The 26123-nt window shown below is 41.9% G+C and overlaps 1 protein-coding gene across 2 annotated transcripts; it reads right to left on the bottom strand.

The window, feature by feature from the left end:
- Positions 1–791: 791 nt before the first annotated feature.
- Positions 792–22382, bottom strand: acvr2aa (activin A receptor type 2Aa). Of its 2 annotated transcripts, XM_084362176.1 has the most exons (12): positions 20797–22382; positions 16115–16352; positions 13644–13759; positions 12033–12187; positions 10653–10676; positions 10024–10167; positions 8318–8461; positions 6984–7129; positions 6242–6356; positions 5773–5911; positions 5536–5666; positions 792–4724 (listed from the first exon to the last, which is right to left on the bottom strand). In XM_084362176.1, exons 1-12 carry the CDS (start codon positions 20849–20851, stop codon positions 4530–4532), a joined length of 1602 nt encoding a protein of 533 aa, XP_084218302.1. In that variant the 5' UTR covers positions 20852–22382; the 3' UTR covers positions 792–4529. The 2 variants fall into 2 exon arrangements, with proteins under 2 accessions (XP_084218302.1, XP_084218303.1); XM_084362177.1 differs by lacking the exon at positions 10653–10676 and having other exon boundaries at positions 20797–22380.
- Positions 22383–26123: the final 3741 nt, after the last annotated feature.

Below are 26123 nucleotides of genomic sequence, written 5' to 3'. Positions count from 1 at the left end.
ACTGGAGTCAGAGTCGAGACATGCTGTTAAAATATCACTTTGGTAAAAGTTAAAGTCACTCATATGAATATTACTCAAGTAAAAGTCTTAAAGTATCTGATATTCAATGTATTTAAGCACCAAAAGTACCAGTAAAAGTACATTATTCATATATTTACATATATTTACCTGTTTACACTGTTTACAGGTCGACTGCTGATCAACTTGGTCAGTTAATCGATCCGATATTCTGCATTTTTCTGATGAATCAGTGTTCGTTTTGTTTGTTCTTGTTTTTTTAACTCAGATTTCTGTTAAAATAAATTAAAAAATGTTCAACTTAGTGAAAAAGTAACTACAAACTAAAGTTATCACATAAATGTGATGAAGCGGAAGAAAATGAAAAATACTCAAGTAAAGTAAAAGTATACACACACACACACACACACACAAAGTGAAGTACTGTGTGTGTGTGTGTGTGTGTGTGTGTGTGTGTGTAACTGTTGTGCGCCTCAGTTGAGTCTCCAGCTGCATCTGAACTTGAGTTGTGAGCTTTTGTCTCCCTCTTGTGGCAGTTTGGTGTCTCTGCCACAGACTCTACATGGAGGCTGTTCACACCTGGTGTCACCATCACAGGTGCACAGCTTCAAGCCCTCAGTTCACACCTGATGTTACAAGAGTGACCACTCGTCACATCACTGGGACCAACAGACACAAAGAAAGAAGTTCATGGAGAACGTCTGCTGAGTTCACAGGACAAAGACACGTCAGGTTTGACTCTGATGCGTGAAGAAGAGCAGGCGAGGACGGGATGCAGAGCAGTCACTGTACTTTATTTCAGGGGAAACAACATTTTCTTCTGTACAATATTCAACAATCACCTCCAACAGAAGCCCTCGAACCTTTTAAATACACAGAAATTAACCTGCCGACAGTCAGTGAACGCACCGCCGCGTTGGTCTGAGGGTGAAAATATTCAGGGAGAGAATTCAAACATTAATGTGTTCATATTTAATATAAAACATAAAGACCAGTGAGGAAAACATCTAATCCATTAAAACCAACTTTAAACACATCTGCTGCGTTTACTGATCTATCATGTGTTGATTGATTGATTGATTGTTTGATTACTCAGCAGAGTTCAGGAGGAACAATTTAATCCAGTTTGAACTTTAACGTCTCTAAAAGGAAACAGTTTCATCGCTAATCTGGTTTATTTTCACATCAGTCATAAAAACACTCGACTCTTGTTGTTCTGATCCAAACTGGATTAACTGAGCCGATCCATCGGTCGAGGATAAGTTCAGGAATAAATTTAACATCGTCAGATTCTCGGCCTGAAGCTCGACTCGGAGCTCAGAACGTCACATTAGAGTCGATTCAGGAATAATAATAATAATAATACAAATAATAATAAAGTGTTCTGATGCTGCGAGTCTTCAACATTCATGTTTGAGATTAATTCACACAAACTGACGACGTGTTCTTAAAGAAGGGCGTTAAAGTGACCGGAGGACAGAAAGTCTTACAAATAAAAACCTCCAATTGTTTCTGCTTCAATGAGCTTCTGTCGATTTCTGACAAAAAAAACAAAAACAAGAGAAAAACAGTTTTTTTTCTCTCGTTCACATCAAATATTTAAATAAAACAAAGAGGAGAGGAGGAGCCGAGGGTTTGTGTCGTCGCCCTGATCGACAGAGGAGGAGGATGTCGTGATGATGTCGTGATGAGAGGTGAGCACCAGCAGGGATGTCTGAGGTATCTAACACACACACACACACGCACACACACGCACACACACACACACGCACACACACACACGCACACACTCGCACACACACACCTTCCTCCATAGGAAGTTAGTGTTCTGAGTTTTGCACATAAATTAATAAACCCAGATTGTTTTTCATTTGTACATCATCATCATCATCATCATCATATAAAATAAACAACGTAAATCTATTTGTCATATTAACATTATAAAGGATTCTGTGTCCATAAAAAACAAACTCATGCTAAAATCACAATCTGAAACAACATTCATATTTACAAAGTGTGCAGCTTTAAACTCATCTGACCGTCGATCAGACTCAAATATCAAATAAAGAAACCGGGCTGAGTGTCGACAGCTGCTGCCACTGAAACACTGAGAGAGGAGGCAGCGGACCGGAACCAGTCTGAGGACGTTCAGCGTTTACAAAACCAGGTCCCTGAACGCCTCTCTGGTTTTGATGTTTTTGATTCTGGGTTCTCCCGACATCTCGCTTCCCGTCTGTACGAGACGGCGACTGAACAAACGTCGTGTCACATCAGAACGTCTCATCCTTCAGTGAAACTCTTGCGGGACAGACGACGCTGAGACTTCGCCGTTTAAAATCAGCCGATTGTTTTGTTACAAATCGCCCTAAAATTGAACGGCGTCACGGTTTTAAACAGCGGGAGAACTGCCTGCTGGGTAACGGGCGACGTTTGTTATTTCAGCAGAAAAACAGAAGCAGCGAGCGTCGGAGAAAAGAAGAGTTTTTGGCCTAAAAACAAAATACAAAATCTTTCCTGAGACGTTTTGAAATCCATCAAACATACGGAGCCACGAAGCCGACGAGATTATCAGATGAGTAGAAAATATAACATCCACAACTTATCTTTTAAATAATTTGATCATATACATAAAACTATGTGTTACTCTTCAACTTCTCTCGTTTTATTTTTCCAACCTTTAGTTTGACTATTTTTCTTGACTCTGACACAAACGTGCGGAGGCCTCCTGGGGTCAGCTGAGGAGGATAAGAGGAGAAAGCAGATTTATAGTTTCATTATTAATATTTCTTTATAAACTCCAGTTTTAATTCCTAGCGTTTTATTTGTGCTAAAGTGTTTAAAAGGTTTTTTTAAGTCCATGTTGTTGCTTGTGCCAATAAATAAATAGAAATAAAATAATTTACTGATTTATTAAATTAGATTTTTTGATGTTTAACTACATTTTGTCAGTTTTGAGGCTCCACAGAATCAGAAGAAACCACAAACAGAGAATAAAAAGAGGAAACCAGCAGAGAATATTAGAAATAACATTAAAATAAAGACATGCTTTAAAAACTCACGTCCTGATGCTCGTGTTTAATCTGAACTTACTCACAGAAGATCAGCTGATCTGTCCATCAGCGGTGTCGATCAGCTGACTCTGCTCGTTTGGTTTGTGGCGAGGAGAAACTGATTAACATCTGAAGTCGGTCACGATTGAAAAAACTCGATGTGGTTCATAAAAATGTAGAATCGTGTTCTGATTGTCTCATCGATTCAGATCCAAACTGAATTTAGAGCGAATTCTGTGGAAGATATAAAAGTGTCGGGTCAGTCCAAGAAACAAAGTGAGGTTAGTTGGACAGAAACTAATTATTATTTTTATTATTATTTTCAATATTGATTAATATCTTTTTTTTAATTTTTTTTAAAATCTTTTTAAAAATTATTTAATGCTCCATTTTCAATATTTAATTTAGTGCATATCCATCAGAAAACAGCTTCACAGACAGAATCAGTTCTCGTTCTTGTGTTTTCTGTCCTTTAGTTGTCTAAACTTTTACTTGTTATCACTGTTGCTGGATGTTAGAAAATTAATGCCGCATTAAACAAACGTTCTTAATATTAATCAAACTCAGTGAGTCATGTTGCAAAGATGAGCGTCGCAGCTGGGGAGCAAAGAAAACGCTAAAATGGCGGAACGACGTCTACTCACACGTTTTTCACCGTTTTCTGACGTTTGAACAAATTTTGAATCGTTGGTATGAAAACTATCGTCCCAGTAAAGGATAATGAATATAAAGTAGCTTTACAGTAATAAAGTAAAGCTTTTGCTCGTTTACAGGATGACGAACCCGTTATAACAAAAACAACTCTGAGATAATCAACATGTGATCTCATTATAGTGTATAAAATAAAGTAATCTCAGCTTCACTACAATCTGTGTTATAGTTCAACACGTTTCTGTGACGTTATTTAAATTAAACCTTTAAATCTTTCATATATGTCAGTGTTTAAAGTTTCTCCTCGTATGTTTGACTTTCTGTCTGGATCAATAACCTGATTGATAAACTCTTCTCTCTGACTCTCAGGTGACAATGGAAATATATCTGTATATATATCTATATATTGATGATCTGTATATATATACAGCGGTGATACAGACATTCAGAAGCTGTTTCTTATTGGCATCACATCATTCAGAGAAACAACAAGTGTGTCTAAAAACTACAGTCGCCCTTTTTATACTGAAACCAAACAAACGCTTTTATCGTCACATTATCGTAGAAAAAGTCCGTCAGGAAGTCTTTTATTTTGTAATAAAAAAGAGGAACTGATGTCAGAGGGTGGAGGTCAGTGCTGCTCACCCTGCAGAGAGGAAGAGACTCTCTGCCATGTTGTCCACCGGGTCACATGACCGCTGAGCGGCTCACCTGACCGGCTCACCTGACCAGCTCGACTTCACCTGAATCAGAGACAGAAAACGCTCACTGAGGGAGTCCCTGCTCCGCCCTGATTGGTCCGTGGCCTGGTCATAGGCTCGACTCTTTAGGTGGGTAGTCCACGTTGGTCACCATGGTGACAACCGTGACGATCTCCTCGGGCGCCGTGACGCTCGCCTGCCGCTGCATCTGCACGACGCGTTCCTCCACGCAGCCGGCCGACAGCCGAGCTTCAGCCTCGTGGTCCCAGCATTCCTCGATGGTCTCACAGAGCAGCACCAGACCCTGCAGGGACCACAACACCAGGGTCAGGCGTGAGGGGTGCATCATGGGTGAGGTGTGAGGGGTGCATCATGGGTAATGTGTGAGGGGTGCATCATGGGTCAGGTGTGAGGGGTCAGGCGTGAGGGGTGCATCATGGGTAATGTGTGAGGGGTGCATCATGTGTAAGGTGTGAGGGGTGCATCATGGGTAATGTGTGAGGGGTCAGGTGTGAGGGGTGCATCATGGGTAATGTGTGAGGGGTGCATCATGGGTAAGGTGTGAGGGTGCATCATGGGTAATGTGTAAGGGGTGCATCATGGGTAATGTGTGAGGGGTGCATCATGGGTCAGGCGTGAGGGGTCATAAAGGGTAAGGTGTGAGGGGTGCATCATGGGTCAGGCGTGAGGGGTGCATCATGGGTCAGGCGTGAGGGGTGCATCATGGGTAATGTGTGAGGGGTCATAAAGGGTAAGGTGTGAGGGGTGCATCATGGGTCAGGCGTGAGGGGTGCATCATGGGTCAGGTGTGAGGGGTCATAAAGGGTAAGGTGTGAGGGGTGCATCATGGGTCAGGCGTGAGGGGTGCATCATGGGTCAGGCGTGAGGGGTGCATCATGGGTAATGTGTGAGGGGTCATAAAGGGTAAGGTGTGAGGGGTGCATCATGGGTCAGGCGTGAGGGGTGCATCATGGGTCAGGTGTGAGGGGTCATAAAGGGTAAGGTGTGAGGGGTGCATCATGGGTCAGGCGTGAGGGGTGCATCATGGGTCAGGTGTGAGGGGTGCATCATGGGTCAGGTGTCACTGGTGAATTATGGGTAACGTGGTGACTCACAGCGTGTTTCTGCCAGCACTCCCTGAGCGTCGGTCTCAGCTTCTTGTGGACTACCACCTCCTGCATGTCCTCCAGAGATGGATGTTGACCGATCTCCTCCTCAAATGGCAGCATGTACTCGTCCACTGGACCTGGATCAGAGAGAAGGGGGACCATCAGAGTCCAGGACAATCACACTAGACCAGCATCATCACTAACAACTGATCTGTCCTCCCTGCCTGCCTGACGTTCTCTTACCGTCAGCAGCTTTGCAGCGTGAGGCGAGCTCCCACAGCACCAGGCCCAGAGCGTACATGTCTATCCTCAGGAAGGCGTCTCTCTGGAAGTTAATGGCCCCCTCCAGGACCTCCGGGGCCATGTACCTCCTGGTCCCCACCTGACACACAAACAGGGACACATTCAAACCTGGGTCAAAAGACTCTGAATGCTGTAAGACAGAGTGTATTGGTGGTGCCTGACCTGTCACCTGTCACTGTGTTCCCAGCTCTAGAGTATATACCAGATATTATAATGTTATCTATGTTATATGAAATTACTTGAAGACGTCAACCTGCAGCTCATCTAACAGCCAGCAGGTGGAGCTCTAACACCACTGAACTGAAGGACAGATTCATCTTTAAGAGCAACTTCTTCCCTCCTCATCCCTCCATCATCACTGTTACAGGACTGACAGATTCCTCAGGTGTGCTCTCCGAGGTGGACTCACCTGTCCGTGAGTGTCTCCAGGAGATTTTCCCGCCTCAAACCTGAGAGCGAGGCCGAAGTCAGCGATGCAGGCGGTCAGGTTGGACTTCAGCAGGACGTTCTTACTCTTCAAGTCCCTGAAAAGACACAGTGACACCTCATGTCTGACAGAACATCTCTGATCTATTTATGTACCTGACTGTGAGTGTGTGATGTGCGTACCTGTGTGTGTTTATGTACCTTTGTGTGAGTGTGTGATGTGTGTACCTGCGTGTGTTTATGTACCTGTGTGTGAGTGTGTGATGTGTGTACCTGTGTGTGTTTATGTACCTGTGTGTGTTGATGTACCTGTGTGTGAGTCTGTGATGTGTGTACCTGTGTGTGTTTATGTACCTGTGTGTGAGTCTGTGATGTATGTACCTGCGTGTGTTTATGTACCTGTGTGTGTTTATGTACCTGTGTGTGAGTCTGTGATGTGCGTACCTGTGTGTGATGTGTGTACCTGTGTGTGTTTATGTACCTGTGTGTGAGTCTGTGATGTGCGTACCTGTGTGTGATGTGTGTACCTGTGTGTGTTTATGTACCTGTGTGTGTTTATGTACCTGTGTGTGAGTGTGTGATGTGTGTACCTGTGTGTGTTTATGTACCTGTGTGTGAGTGTGTGATGTGCGTACCTGTGTGTGTTTATGTACCTGACTGTGAGTGTGTGATGTGTGTACCTGTGTGTGTTTATGTACCTGTGTGTGAGTGTGTGATGTGCGTACCTGTGTGCGACAGCAGGCTTGTGTCCGTCCTTGTGTCCAGGTATGTCTTCGTGGAGGTAGGCGAGACCTCGAGACATGGACTGAGCGATGAGACACAGCTCGGACCAGGAGAGGACGTTGGCCTTCAGGTAGTCTGTCAGAGAACCCTGAGGAGAGAACACAGAACACGTCACATGACCTCGTGTCACAACACGTCACATGACCTGATGTTGGACAGCTGCACCTTCTGCAGCCGCTCTGTGTTAATCTGATATCTGAGGTCCCGTTTGTGTTATGTTAAAGTCCCCCCTATGAAGAGTACTCAAGTAAAAGTATCTGATATTAAATGTTCTTAAGTATCAAAAGTTCAAGTAAAAGTAACTGATACGTATATTTACATGTTGGTATATACTGCAAACCAGTGATGGAATGTAACTAAGTATATTTACTCTTGTCCTGTACTTGAGTATTTACATTTTCTGCAACTTTACACGTCCACTTCACTGCAGACATTTTAAAATGTATTTATTAGTATTGACCCACAGTATAAAGTACACACATACATATAAATATATGTATAATTTACTTTAACTTGCCTTTGATACTTGAGTACATTCAATATAAGATACTTTTACTCAAATATGACTTATCTACTTTTTACAAAACTGGTTTCCACTTTATCAAACCAGTACAATGGAGGTGACGCAGAAAATGGAAATACTAAAGTAAAGTACTTTAAAGTAGTATTAAAGTTACATCCTGTCACTGGTATGCAGTATAGACCAACATGTAAATATATGTGTAATTTACTTTTACTGTAATTTTGATACTTAAGTACATTTAATATATATAATATAATATACAGATATTTTAAGACTTTTACTCGAGTACTCTTCACATGGTGACTTTAACTTTTACTAAAGTAATATTTTAACAACATATCTTTACTTTCATTCGAGTACGACTTTTGAGTACAAAACTGCTATTGACATTCAAACCGCCACCAATATTATTATCAGGTAATTTAAATTTTTTATTTTATTTTTATGGCTTTTAAAATTTCCTTTTTAAATTATAAGAGTGTTTTTATTATTACGGTTGAGACTGATTATTTACATTCTCAGTCATTTTAAGTAATTTCATTATTTGTTATATTTCAGTACTTTTACAGCATTAATTCAAATGTTGTGACTGATAAAATGTTAAATGAAAAATAAACAGTAACTTAATCCTTTGAGTTGAGCCTGACTTCCTGCCACAGTTGGATGTTTTGCTGAAGTTTAATCTGATCAGTGGGGTTTGTTCATGTTTGGTTGTGTGTTGCAGTTCTTCAGGTGTCCAGCAGGTGTCAGCACCTTCTCATGGTAGGCGGTGATGAGCCACAGCTCCATGTCCATGTTGCTTCCTCTCTTCTCGGCTCCGAGGAACTGCAGCAGGTTCTCATGTCTCATCCCGTTCAGGTTGAAGATGTCGTACTCGTTCTGCCACGACTGCTTGTCCTGAATACACACAGACACACAGGTCAAAGGTCAGAGGTCATGACTGTGTGACCTACCACACATCTGATCACAGCGTCAGGGTCCAGAGATTAGACAGGACCCAGAAACTGGTTTTAAAATGGACCACTGGCTGATGTTTCACTGAACGACATCAGCTGGATATTTGTCACAGTGTGCTGACTGAAGGCCGACAGACAGAGACAACATGAAGACAAACACTGAAGGACGACAGACAGAGACAACATGAAGACAAACACTGAAGGACGACAGACAGAGACAACATGAAGACAAACACTGAAGGCCGACAGACAGAGACAACATGAAGACAAACACTGAAGGACGTGAAGAGCTGAGCGACAAAATACAAGATATCAAAGATGATTAAAGACTGAAAATCACTTTACTACATTTCAGATTAAATTCAGTGTTTGAACAAAAAGACAACTCAGCTGCCTGCACTGTGTGTGTGTGTGTGTGTGTGTGTGTGTGTGGTCAATTGAGGTCAGTGGGAGTTTACTGGATGCTGATTGGCCGAGGACCCGGCCAGCCTGAGGGGGATTAAAGCTCTGAACTTTAAGGCTGAACAGGCACACCCACACACGCACACCCACGCATGACAACACACACATGACAACACACGCACACACAACAACACATGCACACACACACAGTCGTGTTTCCATCCCTTCAGAGGACATCACATTGGCTGTAATGTATTTCTGTAACTTAAACTAAAGCAGGATGCAGTCAGAATAAAATAATGTGTTATTCTGACAGATTTCACCTCTGAGACATAAACTACAATTTTTTTCCATCAAATTATCATTTTTAGAGAAAAAGTAATAAAATCAAACAAACTACCGTGAAGACAACAATCAGAGTTTTCTATTTTTCTGGTGTGATTAGTTGATCTGTTCAGAAACAGCTGATTGGATGAACTGAGGGTTGTTTTTATGTTTTGTACGTACGAGAGATTTGTAATAAATCAGGACTCATCAGTCACAGTACAGATCAAATAAAGGTGGATCAGTTCTGCAGAAACATTTATCAACAGTAGTTGTTTCCTCTGCGGGACCTCGTTATTATGATGTTGGTCACATTTGTCAAAAACGTACAAATTGTGTGATTTAATTTGCACTTATTGTGATTTCCATCATATTTGGGTTCACTGTGCAGCTCTCCCTGAAACCAAGTCAGATCTTAGTCGCCACAATGTGCACGTTTTCTACCAGGCAGCCAGGAAGTAATGTGACTCATCAAAATAAAAGCTGAATGATGAGATCATGTTGGTGTCTGATTAAACAGCTGATCACTTTAAAAATCACTGTCACACAAGGATGTTATTAAGATTTGAATGATTTCTTTTGATTTCACAAACAGAAGAGCAGCTGAAACAGCAGATAAAGACGCTGATGGTCAGATATTCAGATTGAACCACAGCGGTGTGTGAACACTTCAGCTGTACGTCTGTTTACTTTGAAGGCTCGTTGTGGTCGTGTAACAGCTAACGGCGGCTGTGTGGCGTGTGATGGTGTGTTTGAGGACGCTCGGACAGTACAGACCTGGATGGGGAAGATTTTGACAGCGACGTATTCGCCGAGCAGCTGAGCCTTCCACACGCAGCCGAAGCGCCCCCTGGCTTTGATCTCCAGTAACTGCAGCGGCTTCTGGCCCAGGATGGGGGAGGGAGGCATGGGGCCGGGGTCCTGAAGGAAACAACAAGGAAACAACATGAGTGACGGCGACGAGTCTCCTCCTGCAGCTCTGACTGATCTGATCCTGAGAAATACGTTTCATGTCATCACGTCATAAACCACATCAGGCCGAGTCAGCCCGGAGGAACAGCTCTGAGGAGAAACCGGCCTCAGAGACGACATGCTGCCTCCATATGAGCAACATGAACTCTGAACACTTGAGTATAAATCTTCACTGACTGCATGTTCAACCTGCTTTCATATCAATCATGCACATCATCACCTGATCAATACATGGAGACAACATCTGACCATCAGTGCACAACCACCACCACCAACACGGAGCATAAATACAAACAAACAAAAAGACGAGTGTGTTTTCAAAAGAAACGCAGGCCGGAGGAAGATAAAGATGCAAAATTAAACTCAAAAATGTGAGAAAGAATCAGAATAAGGCAGTGATGAAGCATTCTCCAGTGAAAGTTTGATCTTCTTACCTCGATCATTATATGAAAGGCGTGCTGAGAGGCAGAAACAGTTGACAGAGTCAGAGACAACAAGAGGAAGCAGAAATACAAAGAAAGAGAAGTGATGGAGACTAGCTCACCTGAGGTGAGTGTTTACCTGGACAACACTCACCCTCACACAGGTTTTTATTCACTGTGTGACGGCTGCAGCGTTCTGAACCGTCTGCAGCTCCACAGGTTTCTCAAGATGACAGGAGTCAAGCTAACAAAAGCCTGAACTCGTCTCTCCAGGTTCTAATGTGCAGCCTCTCAGTTCTGTGATGTTTGTGAAGTCGATTTTAAAACACTGTTTACATGTTTGTGGAAACTAAAGTCGTCATCAAGACGTCCACCGACCGTCACAAGTTCATCTCTAGCTTCAACAGACAGGAAGTCAAAACGAGACCAGACTCCTCACAGATCACTTCCGTTTGTTTAAAGACTTGAAAATGATGAATCATCCACGGACGTTAATCAATGCATCATATAGACCACGTCTGCAACTAACGATTATTTTCATTATTGATTAGTCTGCTGATTATTTTCACGTTTATCTTTTAATCTATAGAACGTCAAAAAAATGAAAAAATGCTCATCAACACAATTTCCCAGAGTCCAGAGTCTGTTGATCGACTCGTCATTTAATTGATTAGTGACTACAGCCAATACAAAGACAGATAAAGTGAAGACGAATCTTTCTCAGAGCTCAAAGTGACAACATCAATTTTATCTTTAAAAGTAAAACAAAAAGAGCTGAACACATTTCATCATTTCAGTCATTTATCTGTTGGCTGCAGCTAATGATCATTTTCATTATCAATTCATCTGCTGACTACTTTTAGGATTGTCCAATCTATGAAATCACAAAAAATTGGGAAAATGCTGATTACAACTGAGCCCAAAGTGAAGTGTTTAAATTTCTTTTGTCCGACCAACAGTCCAAAACACGAACACTCTTCATTTACCGTCAGAAATGACAAGGAAAAGCAGCAAATCTTCACATTTAACCAGCTGAACCAGACGCTGTTTGACTTTTCTGCTTGAAAAATGAAACGATTATCAAAGAAGTTGTCAATTAATTCTCTTTAGATCGACCTATCAATTAAATCAGCTAATTGATGCAGCTGTAGTACAATCGTGGTGACAGGCCTGAGATCGTTTGTGGAAAGTATAAAGTCGTGTATTATGTAGTGTCGTCCCGAGGCTCCTATCTTAAGCACAACAGCATCCACATTAATTTACTCCTGGAGGAGGCAGGAGCAAGGAAACACAGCTAGTACTGAAGTATTTATACTGCAAGAAAGGAGTACTGAAACCAATTCCAATATTCAGTATCGATAAGGACAGTGTGTGTGTGTGTGTACGCCTCACCTGTGTGGGCACCAGGACAGGTGGGTAGGCCAGTTTGTGGTGTCGGTACATCCAGAACGAGAAGAGGATGATGGCGGTGATGGCCATGATGGGGACCAGTGAGTACATCAGAGTCGTCAGCACCGGAGGAGGTGTCGTCACTGGTTTGTTTGTCGCTATGGCAACAGAGAGGGACACAAAACACTCAAGTCGATTCATAAAGTTACAACAACAACAACAACAACAACAACAGGAAACATGGAGAACTGACTTCTACTGACTTTATACTCAGACAGTATAAAGTGATAAGAAATAGTTATAAAACTGTTAAAACAAAGTTGTTATATCTTAAAAAACAAGATTTAAGAAAATAAGATTACATTATTCAACCAGTAACAACCAGTGGGACCAGTTTTTATGAGAATAAAGACAATTAAGTATTAAATATTAGTGAAATATATCAAAGTTTTTAAGGAGATAATGCAAAAAGCGGTGTCAAATACAATAACAATAGAAGTAAGGAAAGTTAAGTACGAGAGTAAACTAGAAATGAACTAAAATAGAAAAAAATAGTATTGGCAGTAACAGTGACGGTAATATGGGCAGTGATATTGAAGAGTAGTAAAAAAAAAAAAAGCCAACATTTAGCACCTGTCAATCAACATAATAATGCACCCGATACTAAACATTATACTTTATATGATACTCATAATAAGAAGTGATTTTGCACTATATAAATACTACTATACAATATCATACTAATTTTAACAGTAAGAAACCTGATAACGTTAACGAGGGAGAAACAGTCGGTCACCTCACTGAGAAGTTGCCGGTGCTCAGCCTGTCGCCTGCAGCTCTCCATCTAACAGCTCGTACTTCTATCAACTGGACAAAACTATCGGACATATTTGCTGAAAGTGTCTGCTGTTCTGCTCTGCAGACACATTTTAATCTCACTGACCAACACCGTACTTCCTGTGACTACTTCATAATGAATATAGAGTAGAGTCTGTTAAATGTGAAGCTGCAGCAATGTTCTGTTTGCTTCAGCAGTAAATTAACACAACTCTACAGATAGTAGCGCTGGGCAGTATATTGATATCATATAGTTTTCATGATACAAGACTATATATCCTTTTAGATTTTGAAAATCATTATATGGTGTTGGCGAAGGCCGTGTCGCCCAGTCAGCATTTAAGAAGACTTTCTGATGAGATTTCAAAATATTGAGACTTATATTGTGTTTCATTTTATAGCCTTGAAATATCACAATATTATTATAAGACCACATCCTAATCCTCACAGGAAGTGAGCGTCTTCTCTTGTGAAACGTCTGTTGTCACATGACGGGATCCCTCCTGCTGATCAGAGGACGACGGTCAGTGACCGATAAATAAACTGTTCATACGGGGTTCAAAGAGCTCACTGTATGTTGCTCTGGATGGTTTTCTCCAGCTCTACTACCCTCCACAAGAAACTGAATGACAGAAAAACTTGAGGGAGATGAATTGTGGCACGAATCAGGAGAGAAACGGTAAATAGATTCTGAAAATGGGTGTTTCTCATAGTGTAAAGATCCAGGTTGTCAAACAGGTGAACAGGTGAACAGGTGAACAGGTGAACGTGTCTCACTCGGTATGGGCGGCTGGTTGCTGTCAGGACTGTAGAAGAACTTGTCGTTACACAAACTTCCTTCACAGCAGCAGAAGAAGACTTCAGGAGCATCTTTCTTCTCCACACATTCACTCCTGTCAGGAGGAGAAGAAGAACATCTGATCACACTTCCTGTTTCAGCAGTTCATAAACTGATAATTCACTTATTGATTATGAGCTCTCTGTGCTGAACGTGTTGACTGCAGAAACAGCTCGTTTCACTCAAACACGTCAGAGCTGAAGGGAAACCAGTTCAGCAACATGTAGAGACACGACAGGAAGACAGGAAGAGAAGAAGACAGGAAGACAGGAAGACAGGAAGCTGCTGTCACACTACAACACAGAGAGAGAGAGAGGAGCAGTCAGGTCAAAACATGTTGACTCAGAGAACAAACTCAGGTAAGACTTGAGTCCAACAGGTAACTTGAAGACTTCAGGTGAGGATGATTTAAACAACATTCTTCTTCCTGTCACACGTCAGCTCTGAGAAATGTTTAATACCTGGGACATGACTGTTGTTCACCTTGTTACAGAGCTCTGTGCTGTCAGAGGGACTGACCTGCTGAGATAAAGGCTCAACAAGATAACTGGAGGTTTGAAGCTTTTTACTTACTGACATTTTACACATTATCCAGTTTAACACAGACGGGATACAAGAACAAACAAACTATTAACAAGGTCATGGGACGATCACTAAATGAAGTTTGCCTATTTTAAAGTAAAAATGTACTCGTGGTATAATATTTATGAGAACTCTGTCTGATTGGCTCGATAAACAGCCCTTTATTCTTTTACATGTCGTATGGAGAAAGTCGTCCGACAGCATTTTGTGACGGGCTTTTCAATCCCTGCCAGGAAACTGTTTCAGAGATGAGCATCATCTTTACTGAGCTCATCAGGGATACGTCTGTGATAGAGGGATGTGAAAGTTATACTGATACTTAAACCCAATATTTTTTAAATAACTGACACCACTTCCTTCCCTAAAATGTCTGAATAGGTGGACAAGACCAGAAGACACGAGCATGATCGCTCAGGATCTCTCAGCATTTCATGAGCAGATGTTAAAGATGAAGCTGAACTAAAACAAATGTAAGTTTGATCAACAGTTTGCGTCCTGCTCACAGCTGAGTTATTAAATCCTGTGTTCTCCAGGGTGACCTGCATCAGACGCTTAAGACCAAACCTAAAGGTCGGCAGCTTTATCAGGGAGTTAGTGCACATTCAAAAAGGTTAAAGGAGCAGTCTGTAGTTCAGGTGGAGAAATGTTAATGAGCAGAGAAAGATCCTCATTGGCTGATTTTTTTCTGCCTAAACAAACTAAATCAACAAACTCTCTTTGTTTTCATGACTGAGTAAACAAACTGAGCTTAAAAGGACAACACTGTTTATACCGTTTTACTTTGTTTATATGTGGCGGACCCTGCCACCTTTCTAGCTTCAAACAGTGTTCTGGGACCTTATTCTCCTCTGAGAACTGCTTGTTTATTCACTGATGGAAACAGTTTGTGATATTACCTCATTAATATTGTAAATATTAAAATTCTGAGTTTGAATTTCTTTTATAAAACTACAGCGTGCTCCACGAAGTGAAGGTATAAAGTATAAATACAGGGTCAGTGCTACGGTTAAAGATCTGTAACATCACGTAGAACAGGTCGACTCATTCTGGTTAAATGAAATTAGATAAAATGTTGATGGAAATTCAGACCTCACAAATTAAAATGCAAGACTGTTTAAGGACTTTTGAGGCCTTGCATTTATACAACTAAGACATTTGAATTATTTTGAAGGACCTGCACACAGCCTGTTTTCAGTAGCAGCCCTTTTACTCCATCACATCCCTTAATGTCGGATATTTAACTGTTCCCTGATTCAATAAAATCTCTTATGGTGGTAGAGTCGTCGCCCACAGAGCTCCAGTTCTCTGGAATAACCAACCACTACACATTCAAGAGCTGAGCTCCGTTAACATTTTCAAATCCAGTCTGAAAATATCCATCTTCAAAAAAGTTACAGCAAAGTTGCATTAAATGTCATTAAGGTTCGTTTCTGCTCCCTTTATGTACGGAAATATATACATCTGTATCTGTAAGTCTGTAAGGTGTTTTGAAAGTGAACATCTCAGGCACATGTTGGATTTTATGAAAGCTCGAAGTGGAAGGGACACACTGTGCAAAAATACTGGATGTGAAACCAATAAAACATGTTCAGATTTGACAGAGTTCACCATCAGGTTCAGACTGTGTCACTCAACCTGTTCTGGTGTGAAGGTCTGAGATAAATGATACAAGTTGTTGGACTGTGACTCTCCTGCTGTCTGACAGTCATCAGTTACCTGTCTGACAGTCATCAGTTACCTGTTGTAACAGTCATCAGTTACCTGTCTGACAGTCATCAGTTACCTGTCTGACAGTCATCAGTTACCTGTTGTAACAGTCATCAGTTACCTGTCGTAACAGTTGACGTCGTCCAACCAGCAGCCCTGTTTGACCACCTGGACCACTCCGGACACATTCTTCCAGGTGGCGAAGCAGTGAAGCCTCTTATCTTTCTCTCCGGAGCAGGTGACCACCCCGCTGAGGTTCCCCCGACTCTCCAACACCGAGGAGGACGAGGAGGAGGAGGATGAAGGGTTGTAGTTGTAGTGGACACACTTCTGGGTGTCTGAGCGACCCAGGATCGCACCTGAGGAGGAGACATTAAGACACGTTGACAACACATCGATCCGGATCAATGATTCAATGTTATTGATTCAAAGTGAAAACATGGCTCTGTATCGTCCTCGTTAAGGTCTGAAGGTTGGAAAGTCCACACTGGACGGTGGGGAGGATCATTCTTTTACCTGAGTGTCGTCTTACAGGCAGGTCACAGGTTTATTTGCTCTGCACAGTGTTAAGACATTATAGCTTCAGAGACACGGCCGTACTGATAAGTGCCTTTAATTCAGACCTTCAGCTAACAATCATTTTCATTGCTGATTAATCGATGAGTCGATTATTTCCTTGATTTATCGATTAGTGACCTCTGTTTTGTCTTATTACTCAAATCGATCATCAAAATAGTTGAGGATTAATTTAATAGTTGACAACTAATCAATTAATCAGTGCAGCTCTGCTTTAATAACAAAAGGTTTGTGCCGGTCACAGAGTGGCACCTGTAAAATGTGAACAGTGTGTGTCTGTGTACACGTGGACTCATTGTTTTGGTTCTTTGGACCTTCTAGGAGACAAAATGGATCATTGCCTCTGTGTAAGCAGATCTGTACTCCTGAAAAACGGTTGGCTAATCCTCTTCGGTTAAACGGCGCTGGCAACTAGTGTCTAAGGTGCTTTAGCGCCCCCTGTTCTGGTGCAGGCTCTATAGTTTGTCTGTCAAGAGGATTCATATGTGGATAATTAACAGTATCTTCTATTGCCCAATCCTAACGCCATGCCAAATTTCAGTCTCCTTGGATTTAAAGTGCGACCATAAACGAGCGAGGAAGTTTGTGTGGACGGACAAAGTGACTGACCTGTAAAGCTGCTGGGGACAGCGAACAGTTGAGTCAGAAACCAGAATCCTGTCGTCTGTAAACACCAGATCCTGCTCTCTGATCTGTCTGTGTACTGGTGTGTGGTCAGCTAACACTACCTGCCAGTTAGCAACGCTGGATTAGCATTAGCATGTTGGGTATGATGTCATTCCTGAATGATTATTAAAAATTGACTGCACGTCTGATCAGCTGGTTCACCTGTATCATCACTATAATTATGTGATACTTCGGTGATACTTGAAGCGCTGCAGGCTGATAGTGATCAGAGCAGATAAACTCACGAGGAAGAACTGATCTGTTTGTTGTGGAAACATCTGAGCGTGCTCAGAACAGGGAGGTCAGCAGGTGAGCAGGTGAGGCTCTACACCATCACAGAGCGGCAGATGGGATGCAAATCATAAGTAAATTCTTAAGTTGTAGTCGGCTTTCTTAACAATCGATAATCGATTAATCATTAATAACGTGAAGCCGCTGGACGTTCTTTCATTCGGAAACTGTTTCAATCACTGACTCGATTTATGTTCGATGCAAAATCAGAGTTGGCTCCGTCAGGAGTTAAAGAACAGATGAAATAAACAGATAGTTACCTGAACGATGATCTAAATCACACAGAATAATGACTTCCTTTTAATTGTGGAGCTCCGTCTGTCGCTATTTAACAGCTGGTCCAACCAAATCCAGCCCATACTGAAGCTACTAGCTAACTGTATTCATATCAGTTTGCATAGAATGTCTTCTTTGTTTTTTAAATTACAAACTGCAACGACTAATCAATTTCTCACTGTGTTCACGTACAGAGACTTCTAAAGAAGTTGCAGTTGCAGTGCATCTACTTGGTGTCCAACGGTTTATGTACTAGTCCTGAACTGTCACCATACGGACGTCAATGGTAAAAGCATGTAGACGCCAGCACCGCAACACGGAACATAAAATAGGAACATCAGAAATGTCAGAGAGATCTGACCATTGTGTTTAATGTTGAAACTGAAAATGACAACAGAAATAAACGATTTTGCTAAATTCAAATATCGCCACAGTAGAAAAATCAATTGCCAGCTGTCGGCGTAATCTAACCCTGCTGCAGAGCTCACTTGTCACCTGAGGCTGTGCTGCTCTACACAAATCATAAAACGTACTCGCAGTAGCCGTCAGTGTTACTGAAAGAATCTCGTCTGGATCAGAACCTTTGAATCTGTCCACTCCACAGACTGGACTGATCCATCTGGCATCATGACACCGAACAGCGGTTCTCACTAAAGCAGCTGTCAAGTTTTGGCGAGCAGGAACACAGAAGGAGATGTGGGGCGTCAGATGTTCATATATGGTGCGCATGAATATTTTTTAAACTGATAAGGAAACCCTGCCTCTGCATCTGATGACAATTTGCTTTGTTTTAATAAAAGTGCTACTGTAACACACACACACACACACACACACACACAGACAGGAAGCTGCTGGTTCTCATCCAGATGTTTTCTGTGCAGTTACAGTAACATGTGTCCACATGTTCACTGTAACTGCAGCTCACCGATTTGTTGCCACACACCCAGTACACACACATTATGTCACACTAAAAGCCTAGGCTGCACTTTTATTATGAAAATCTGCAGGAAGTGCTAACATTAACAGTAGCTTCACACCTGAAAACATGTGAGTTATAAAGGACAGTGATAAAGGTGCTGATTCATCGTTTTCCAGCAGAAATCTGAAACGTTGTTTAGCTCCAGCTGGTTAAATGTGAGGATCTGCTGCTTTTTGTCATTTCTGACAGTAAATGAAGTTTTTTAGACTAAAAACTAATCGTGTAAATGGTCGGCAGATGAATCAATAATGAAAATGATCGTTCATGTTCAAACAACAGAAAAATGGCTGAAATGATGAACAGATTTTCAAAATAAATCCGATTAATGATGGTTTCAGTTTTTAATCTCACTGTGTTTTACTTTTAAAGGTAAAACTGATGTTGAGCTCTGAGAAAGATTCATCTTCACTTGTTTACTTTGGCATAAATCATATGTTAATTAATCGACAAGTCCATCTACAAAAGAATAATGAAAAAATTAATAATTGATATTTTTTCTAAACAAATTATTTGGTTTTAGCTTAAGTTTAAAAAACTGAATATTTCTGGTTTGGGGAAATCAACACATTTGAATATCATCTTGGGCATTTTTTAGAGCTGCAACGATCGATTAGTTATCAATTATTGAATTAGCCAACTCTTTTGATAATTGATTAACTGTTAAATTCTCTGATGTCAGCTTGTTAAATGTGAGTAAACTGAAGATCTTGGGGTTGTGGACACAAGAAGACATTAGAGGACAAAACACTGATCGACATTTTTCTACATTACTTTATGTATTTATGTATTATGTATTACATTACTACATAATTTTTCAAAGAGCTCGACCAACATATCGGTTGTCTGATATTATCAGCCTAACACATCGGTATATGTGCCAATATGAAAGTTCTTGTTTTCAGAGATTACAATGCAAAACACTTGGGTTAATTAATTATTAAACTCCCTCTGAAGTTTACTGTTTCACTGATGTCATTTTAGACTATAAAGTTTAGTGTGAAACTGTCAAGTATCCTGCAGCCCTCAGCATCTTAGTGTCTGATAACAACATGATGGATCACTGCAAGAAATGTGTTTGTATCAGCTGATATATCATTATTGGAATACTTTGTAATATCGGTATCAGCCTCATAAATCAAGGATCAGTCAGGCTCTAATTATTATAATTAATTTGTGGATTTGAGTCATTTCTTTAAAACCAAAACTTGTGAAATGTGAATATTTGAGTCCTCCTCTGTGACAGTAACCTGAAGGTCTCTGTGTTGTGGACAAAACAAAACATTTGAGGATGAAACACTGATCGACATCTTTAACCATTTTCTGACATTTTACAAAAAGCCAGAACAATATATTGGTTGGTCGATACTCAAGTCCATATTGACACAGGTGGATCGGTATCGGTGTAAATCTTATACAGATCATAAACAAATTAGAATCTAGATTTTTAGAGATACATAATAATAATATAATGCAGAAAAAGATGCTTCGGTTATTTCATTAGTATTCAACTCCCAGTGAAGTTTCCTGTTTCACTGCACTGAGTTCATTTCAGACTAAATGTTTACTGTTACATGTCTTTGAGGGATCACAGTGAAACATGTGCTAAGATATCATTATTGGTTCTTCACTTCCTCACAGCCCCAAAGACCGAGTGTCAGTCAATAAGACATCTAATCAATTCATCACAAAACATAATGACAGATTAAATGACAATGAAGATCATCATTAGTTCAGCCTGACTGTTTCTCACACAGACCAGATGATTAACCTGGAGACAAACCTGCAGATTATACGATAATAAAATAATCATTACTTGCTGACATATAATTTATATTTGTACAATCTGATCAACTAAACTAATAATCTGTTGTTCAGAGAGAAGAGTCATCAGATGAACAGCTGGTCCTGATATCTGATCAGTACAAATACTCTGATTTGTAGTACAACTTGAGACGTGTGGAGGAGGACAGTCCTCCCACTGTATGTACAGTATGTACTGCCAGGTACTCACTCACCTGAGGAGCACGAGATGAGGAAAACACTGAAGGCCAGTTTGGTCGCTGATCCCATTGTGGATCCAAAGACTAAAATCCTTAATTTCAGTTTTAATCCCAAAGCGAAGACAAGCAGGATTAGCGTCCCTTTAAACTAGCGCTGCTTCTTATGGTGGACACCGAGCACCTGCAGCATGTCCCGGCCACACTTGGTTCAGTCCTGCCTTTGACGGTTCACCGTGATAAAATGTGACACACGAATCCACCGTGAAATGAGGTGAATCTGCAGATATAACCGGTGTGTGTGAGGCCAGGCCCGGTCAGAGAGGTGGCTGTGTTAGCAGGAGGCTACAGCATTTAACATCAGCTGACTTTCAGCTCTGTTCATCGGGATCAAAGCAGCTGAACGGGCTGATTCACGGTGTAATAAAAGCAAATGTCATTGGCAGGAATGCAGCTGGCATTTGACAGTGTCGAGCAGATAAACAGTCTTCTTCTCAGGCGTCAAACACGACATTTCCATCGATTAGCACTGATTTCCAAAGCGGGATTAGCTTGAGCTCCGACTGTAGCTAGCTGCTCCAGATTCCTGCTTTTATTTACAAAAACCTTCCACTTTTTCTCCGAGCTAACCGTCACACAGAAGCAAGAGTTGAACCCGTGTGTTCACAACATGTCAGCAGGTGAAACAATCATATAACATGCTGCTGCGAGCGACGTGTTGGTGGTGTGACCCGGGATCAGAGTCCATGCCTGGAAAACAGCCCTCCACCATCAGCCGAGATGTTACCGAGCGACGCTGCAGTCCTCAATCCGCCGCTGACGACCGCAGCTCGGTCAGCGAACAGCTAGCTGGCCCGGCTATCCGTTAGCTTAGCTCCGCAGCTAGCAGCCCGACTGGTTTGATGGGAGCGGGTTTCCAAACCGAGGAGGAAAACCACAAACCGCAAACACGAGCCAGCAGACTCCCCTCAGCGTGGAGGTGAACCGTCGGGTGAGTTTTCTCGGTCCGAATGAAAACAAACATCCGAGGTTTGTTCCTCCCCGCTGGGTTCCTCTCCGTCCTCACTTCCACTCTCTCCCTGCCTGAGCGAGAAGAGGCAAGATGGCCGCCCGCTCAGATTATTTTGGAGTTTTGTTTTTTTCCCTTCTTCCATAGGCATCTGCCACAGCGGAGAGGATCGGTCGACTGACACCTCCGCTGGCCAATAGGATGTGTAGAAGGAGCTCAACCCGTATTCCTCCACCAATCCCGTGCGACGTCCTGACGCAGGGCTGCTGGAATGACGGAGAAGGACCGCCCCCTGTCAAAGGAGAGAGAGTGGCGGGACGTCAGAGCTCAACTGCCGCTGCTTCATGCAGCACACATGGATTAACATCATGGCAGAGATTACATCAATTCAACCATGTTAAAGCTGCATCATGTTAAAATGTGAGGAAGTTTAAATGTATTAATCGCTTTGAATTGACAATATGTAAAGTGACCTTCCCTGATGTTCAGTCGCCGTCCATGAGTCTCCTGTGGAGGTCACAGGGGCGTTCAATGGGCAGCGACCATGGTGAGGTGGTGAAGGTAGAGATGCTGAGTTCCCAGCTGGTACCAGAACTGAAACGCCTCCTGAAGTCAGATTTCCGACTCGGAAAGTCCAAGATGGCCGCTTCACGGATCAACAGCTGTGAAAGATTTATCAGCACTTATGTCTTATTTGTCTCATTAAAGGTGCAGTATGTAAGAACTGGCCAGCCGTCAAATTCATCCTCAAAACAGAAAGGGGACAGCAAGTTACCAGAGGAACTGCTCCTCACTGTAGCTGCCAATAGCTGGTTAGCTCAGTTAGCGGTGCAGCTAGGGGTCTGACCTGCGAACTCAGGACATGGGTTGGTGTTTACACTGCTAGCAAGGGAGCTTTGGAACAGGGCAGTCTGGGGCTAGCTGGTTAGCATGCTAATTTCAGTAGTTATCCCCGCAGAGCAATATGATATAATGTTCTGACATTAAATCTGATGTCAACTCCGACTTCCAACTTCTGAGGTAAAAGAAATGTGCTGATTCTTCAGGTGCTCTGCGCCTAATTAAGGTTTAATTACTGACGCACCACGTGGCACTTTCAAGGCCTCAGGAGCATTAGCTTAGTGGGCTAATCAACAATAACAATGTTAATAAAGTCTCTGATCTAGATCTACATGAATAAATGATACACCATGCCAAGAAAGAAAGAGAAAAAACATACTGTTATTATAGAAAACACAGTTTCCAGTTAAGTAACAGGACGAGCTGAAAGTCAGGCCCATGATTCCCACAAGGTATCATGGTGAAGGAATGAGGTGGATAGCCTAAAAGCCTGTGGATGGATTTCTTAAGGGCTCCAAAGGAGGTGACATTTACACGTTCCTGAGTAGCTAGCCTCTCCAGTGTAACATGAGGCCACATTAGCTAACGTTAGCATAGAAATGGAGTCTGCTAATGCCAACACAAAGTTCAAGGTCAAAGATAACATCACAGCAAAGCATGTTAAAATATAATGTGATATTCTGGTTTTAACTGGCTGATGCAAGCTAACATTAGCTGGCTTGCTAACACAGATGGATTGCTAGCTAGCTAACATAACAAAATACTGTCTTGAGTGGACAAGGCCAGCTGATTCACCCAGACCCCTGGGGCTGCTCTGGCAGGTAAATTGGATAGTTTACCGTCTGCAAATTCATTTATCGGCTAACGTAAGAAAAGAAACCAACACCAGATCAATGTAGCATAGCTAAACTACAGCTATAAAGTATATTTATAACCCAGAAGGCCTTAAACTCGTCATATGTGTGAAGACAAAGACCCTGTGGAGCGTCACACGACATGAAAGTGACCTCGATTCGATCACTGATGGCTGTCCCAGTTACAGATCAATTCTGACCCCCATCATATATAATCCCTCTTGTATAATCCACACTAATCTGTGGTAATGTTGTGTTCACTGCTGCTCAGTAACTCATCTGTCCAACAGCACATGAACATTAAAGCAGTTTCTTTATATTTCTGTGTGAGTCTGACTGCATTATAAACTCTGGATACGTCTTTATACTGAAGCAGCTGTTTCAGAATGAGTTTCATCACAATAATACACGACAGCACAGGAAAATGTTGTGAAATGCAGGTGAGACTGAGTGAGAAGGTAACTACACAGCTGTCACATGACTATAAGCAAAACAAAATGAAACTGCATGTGAAGTGAGAGTGTTTAATAAACCTATAATGTGAATGACTCGTTAGCTCTGCTGGTTAACTTTTCAGAAAGTTGTCTTTGCGAATGTTTTTCTGGGGAATGAAACGTGTTGTTGAGTTAATCCCTCAGTGTGTAAACAGTCGTGTTGTCTGTTTTCAACAGCTTGTGTGTTGTCTGAGGGAGAAGTTTGAATTGGACCCAGGAGTCAGAAGTTTGTACCGTTGGGTGTGAGTTTTTACAATTGTGTGTGAAGATTTGAGAAGATGGTGAGCTGTTCCAGGAATTCAGCCGAAGCATCAAGAGAAGCTGTGGTACAAACAGAGATCAGACAGTGTGCGGAGTACAGGCACTACAACCAGTGAAGACGTCTGTGACCACATCGAGCAGAAATGAACTTTAAATGTGTTTTAAATGTAAATAATACAGAGACACGTCTGCTGTAGAAACATTTATACTGTCCACAGAGAGGACGTGGACAGTTTGTGCTTTATTTCAATTAAACAAAGAACGAATAAAGATTTGAAACCTGGATCTCTGCTCGACCGCCTTCAGGCCCGTGAGGTCTGGACTGCAGTTTTATCGGTTTCCCTGTGTGATTATTGTAAAGTGATGATGTCGTCAGCTGAGAGCCAATAAAAGTGAATCAACTGAAGCGCTGCATCGTCAGAATCCAGCTTTAGGTTAAAGATAATAAACACCAATTAAATAAACTTGTTTTCCAGCTCGTATTAATGAGGTTTGACTTTGTTTTTAACTGTTGATTATCAATATGTATCAGTCTGTTTATAATGAAGTGATCAGGTCAGAGCTGCAGCTGGAGTCTGTAAGTTACAGTAACGGCTGTTTGTAGCTCTTGATTACGCCATAAAATACCTCATAACTAGATATTTTGAGGTTGGGCAGATTATAAATCCGACCAAATCCTGAAAACAGAGAAACTGAGACAGAAACAGCAGTCATAGGTCCCAGCTCCGGTCCAGCTGCTGTCTGCTACCTTTCACAACCAAATCACCACAGTAAGTGCTCTGTGATGTACGTTTCTTCAAACCACAGATATGTTTCTTTATGTTGTCACAAGGTTTATACTGATATTATTATTATATTATATTATATTATATTATAGCTACGTTTAGGCATAAAAACCACCCGGTTGGGGTTAGGGGTAGAAAAACATGATATTTTGGTTTATAAAGCCTGGATCTGTCACCACAAACACAGCTGCAAAATGTCTATACTGAAATATAATTTAGTCTGAAAACATCCAGTGGTTTCACACTTACACATGTTGAAACACCTTCTCTAACAGTGGTCACACCGACACTATCTCCCAGCTCAGTTGGCAGAATAAAACGTTGGCAGTGCAAACCACAGATACGTTCCAGCTAGCACCAGTCACAAGTGTCATATAAACATTTCTACCATATGTGTCATATCACACTTACATTACATGAGCTGACTTCATGTCGGGAGGTGGAGGAGATGGTGGTGGAGGGACAGAGACCACTGTTCAAGAGGACATTTCAGCAGTTTGCATGAAACCTCTGGATACTGTTATGATGTCAGGATGTTTTCCTAACCAAGTGGTTTTAGTGTCTAAACCTAACCCACAGACGCAGAGTTGAGACTCTACCTGCTGCCCTCGGAGCAGGAAGTGATCTGCTCTCTGTGGTGTTTAAATGTGTGACGGACGTGTCACTGGACTTTCTGACTGCTGCTCAGAAGCCGGAGAGATTCTCACTGAAGATTTGGACGAACGCTGTTGGAAATGAAACATTAGCGGTGCAGCCGGTGGTATCTGTGTGCCGTGTTCAGTGGGCGTTTGTTCAGTAATGGAGGATTAAAGCAGCTCTTATCTGACTGACCTCCTGAACGCTCATTATTGTGCTGCCGGTGGAGCACGCAGCCTTTGTGTTCCTGCAGGCTGGAAACACTTCAGCTGCTCGTCATTCCTCCGCAGCTCAGCTCATTAACTTTTAATCAAAGATCTAAATGTGACAGAGAGGTGGAGATTATCCTGCCGCTGTCAAACACGAGCTGCATCTGTCACAACATGTCAGCAGCGCCACACCGCCGACCTTCAGCCCACATACATGAAGCTCTGCGGTCCCACAGGACGTCCAACTAAACCTGCCT

The sequence above is a fragment of the Pagrus pagrus genome (genome assembly GCF_965226575.1).
Source record: "Pagrus pagrus genome assembly, chromosome: 9".
Taxonomy (NCBI): domain Eukaryota; kingdom Metazoa; phylum Chordata; class Actinopteri; order Spariformes; family Sparidae; genus Pagrus; species Pagrus pagrus.
Note: the sequence above shows the minus strand (reverse complement) of the source record. Positions and strands in the feature narration are given on the sequence as shown.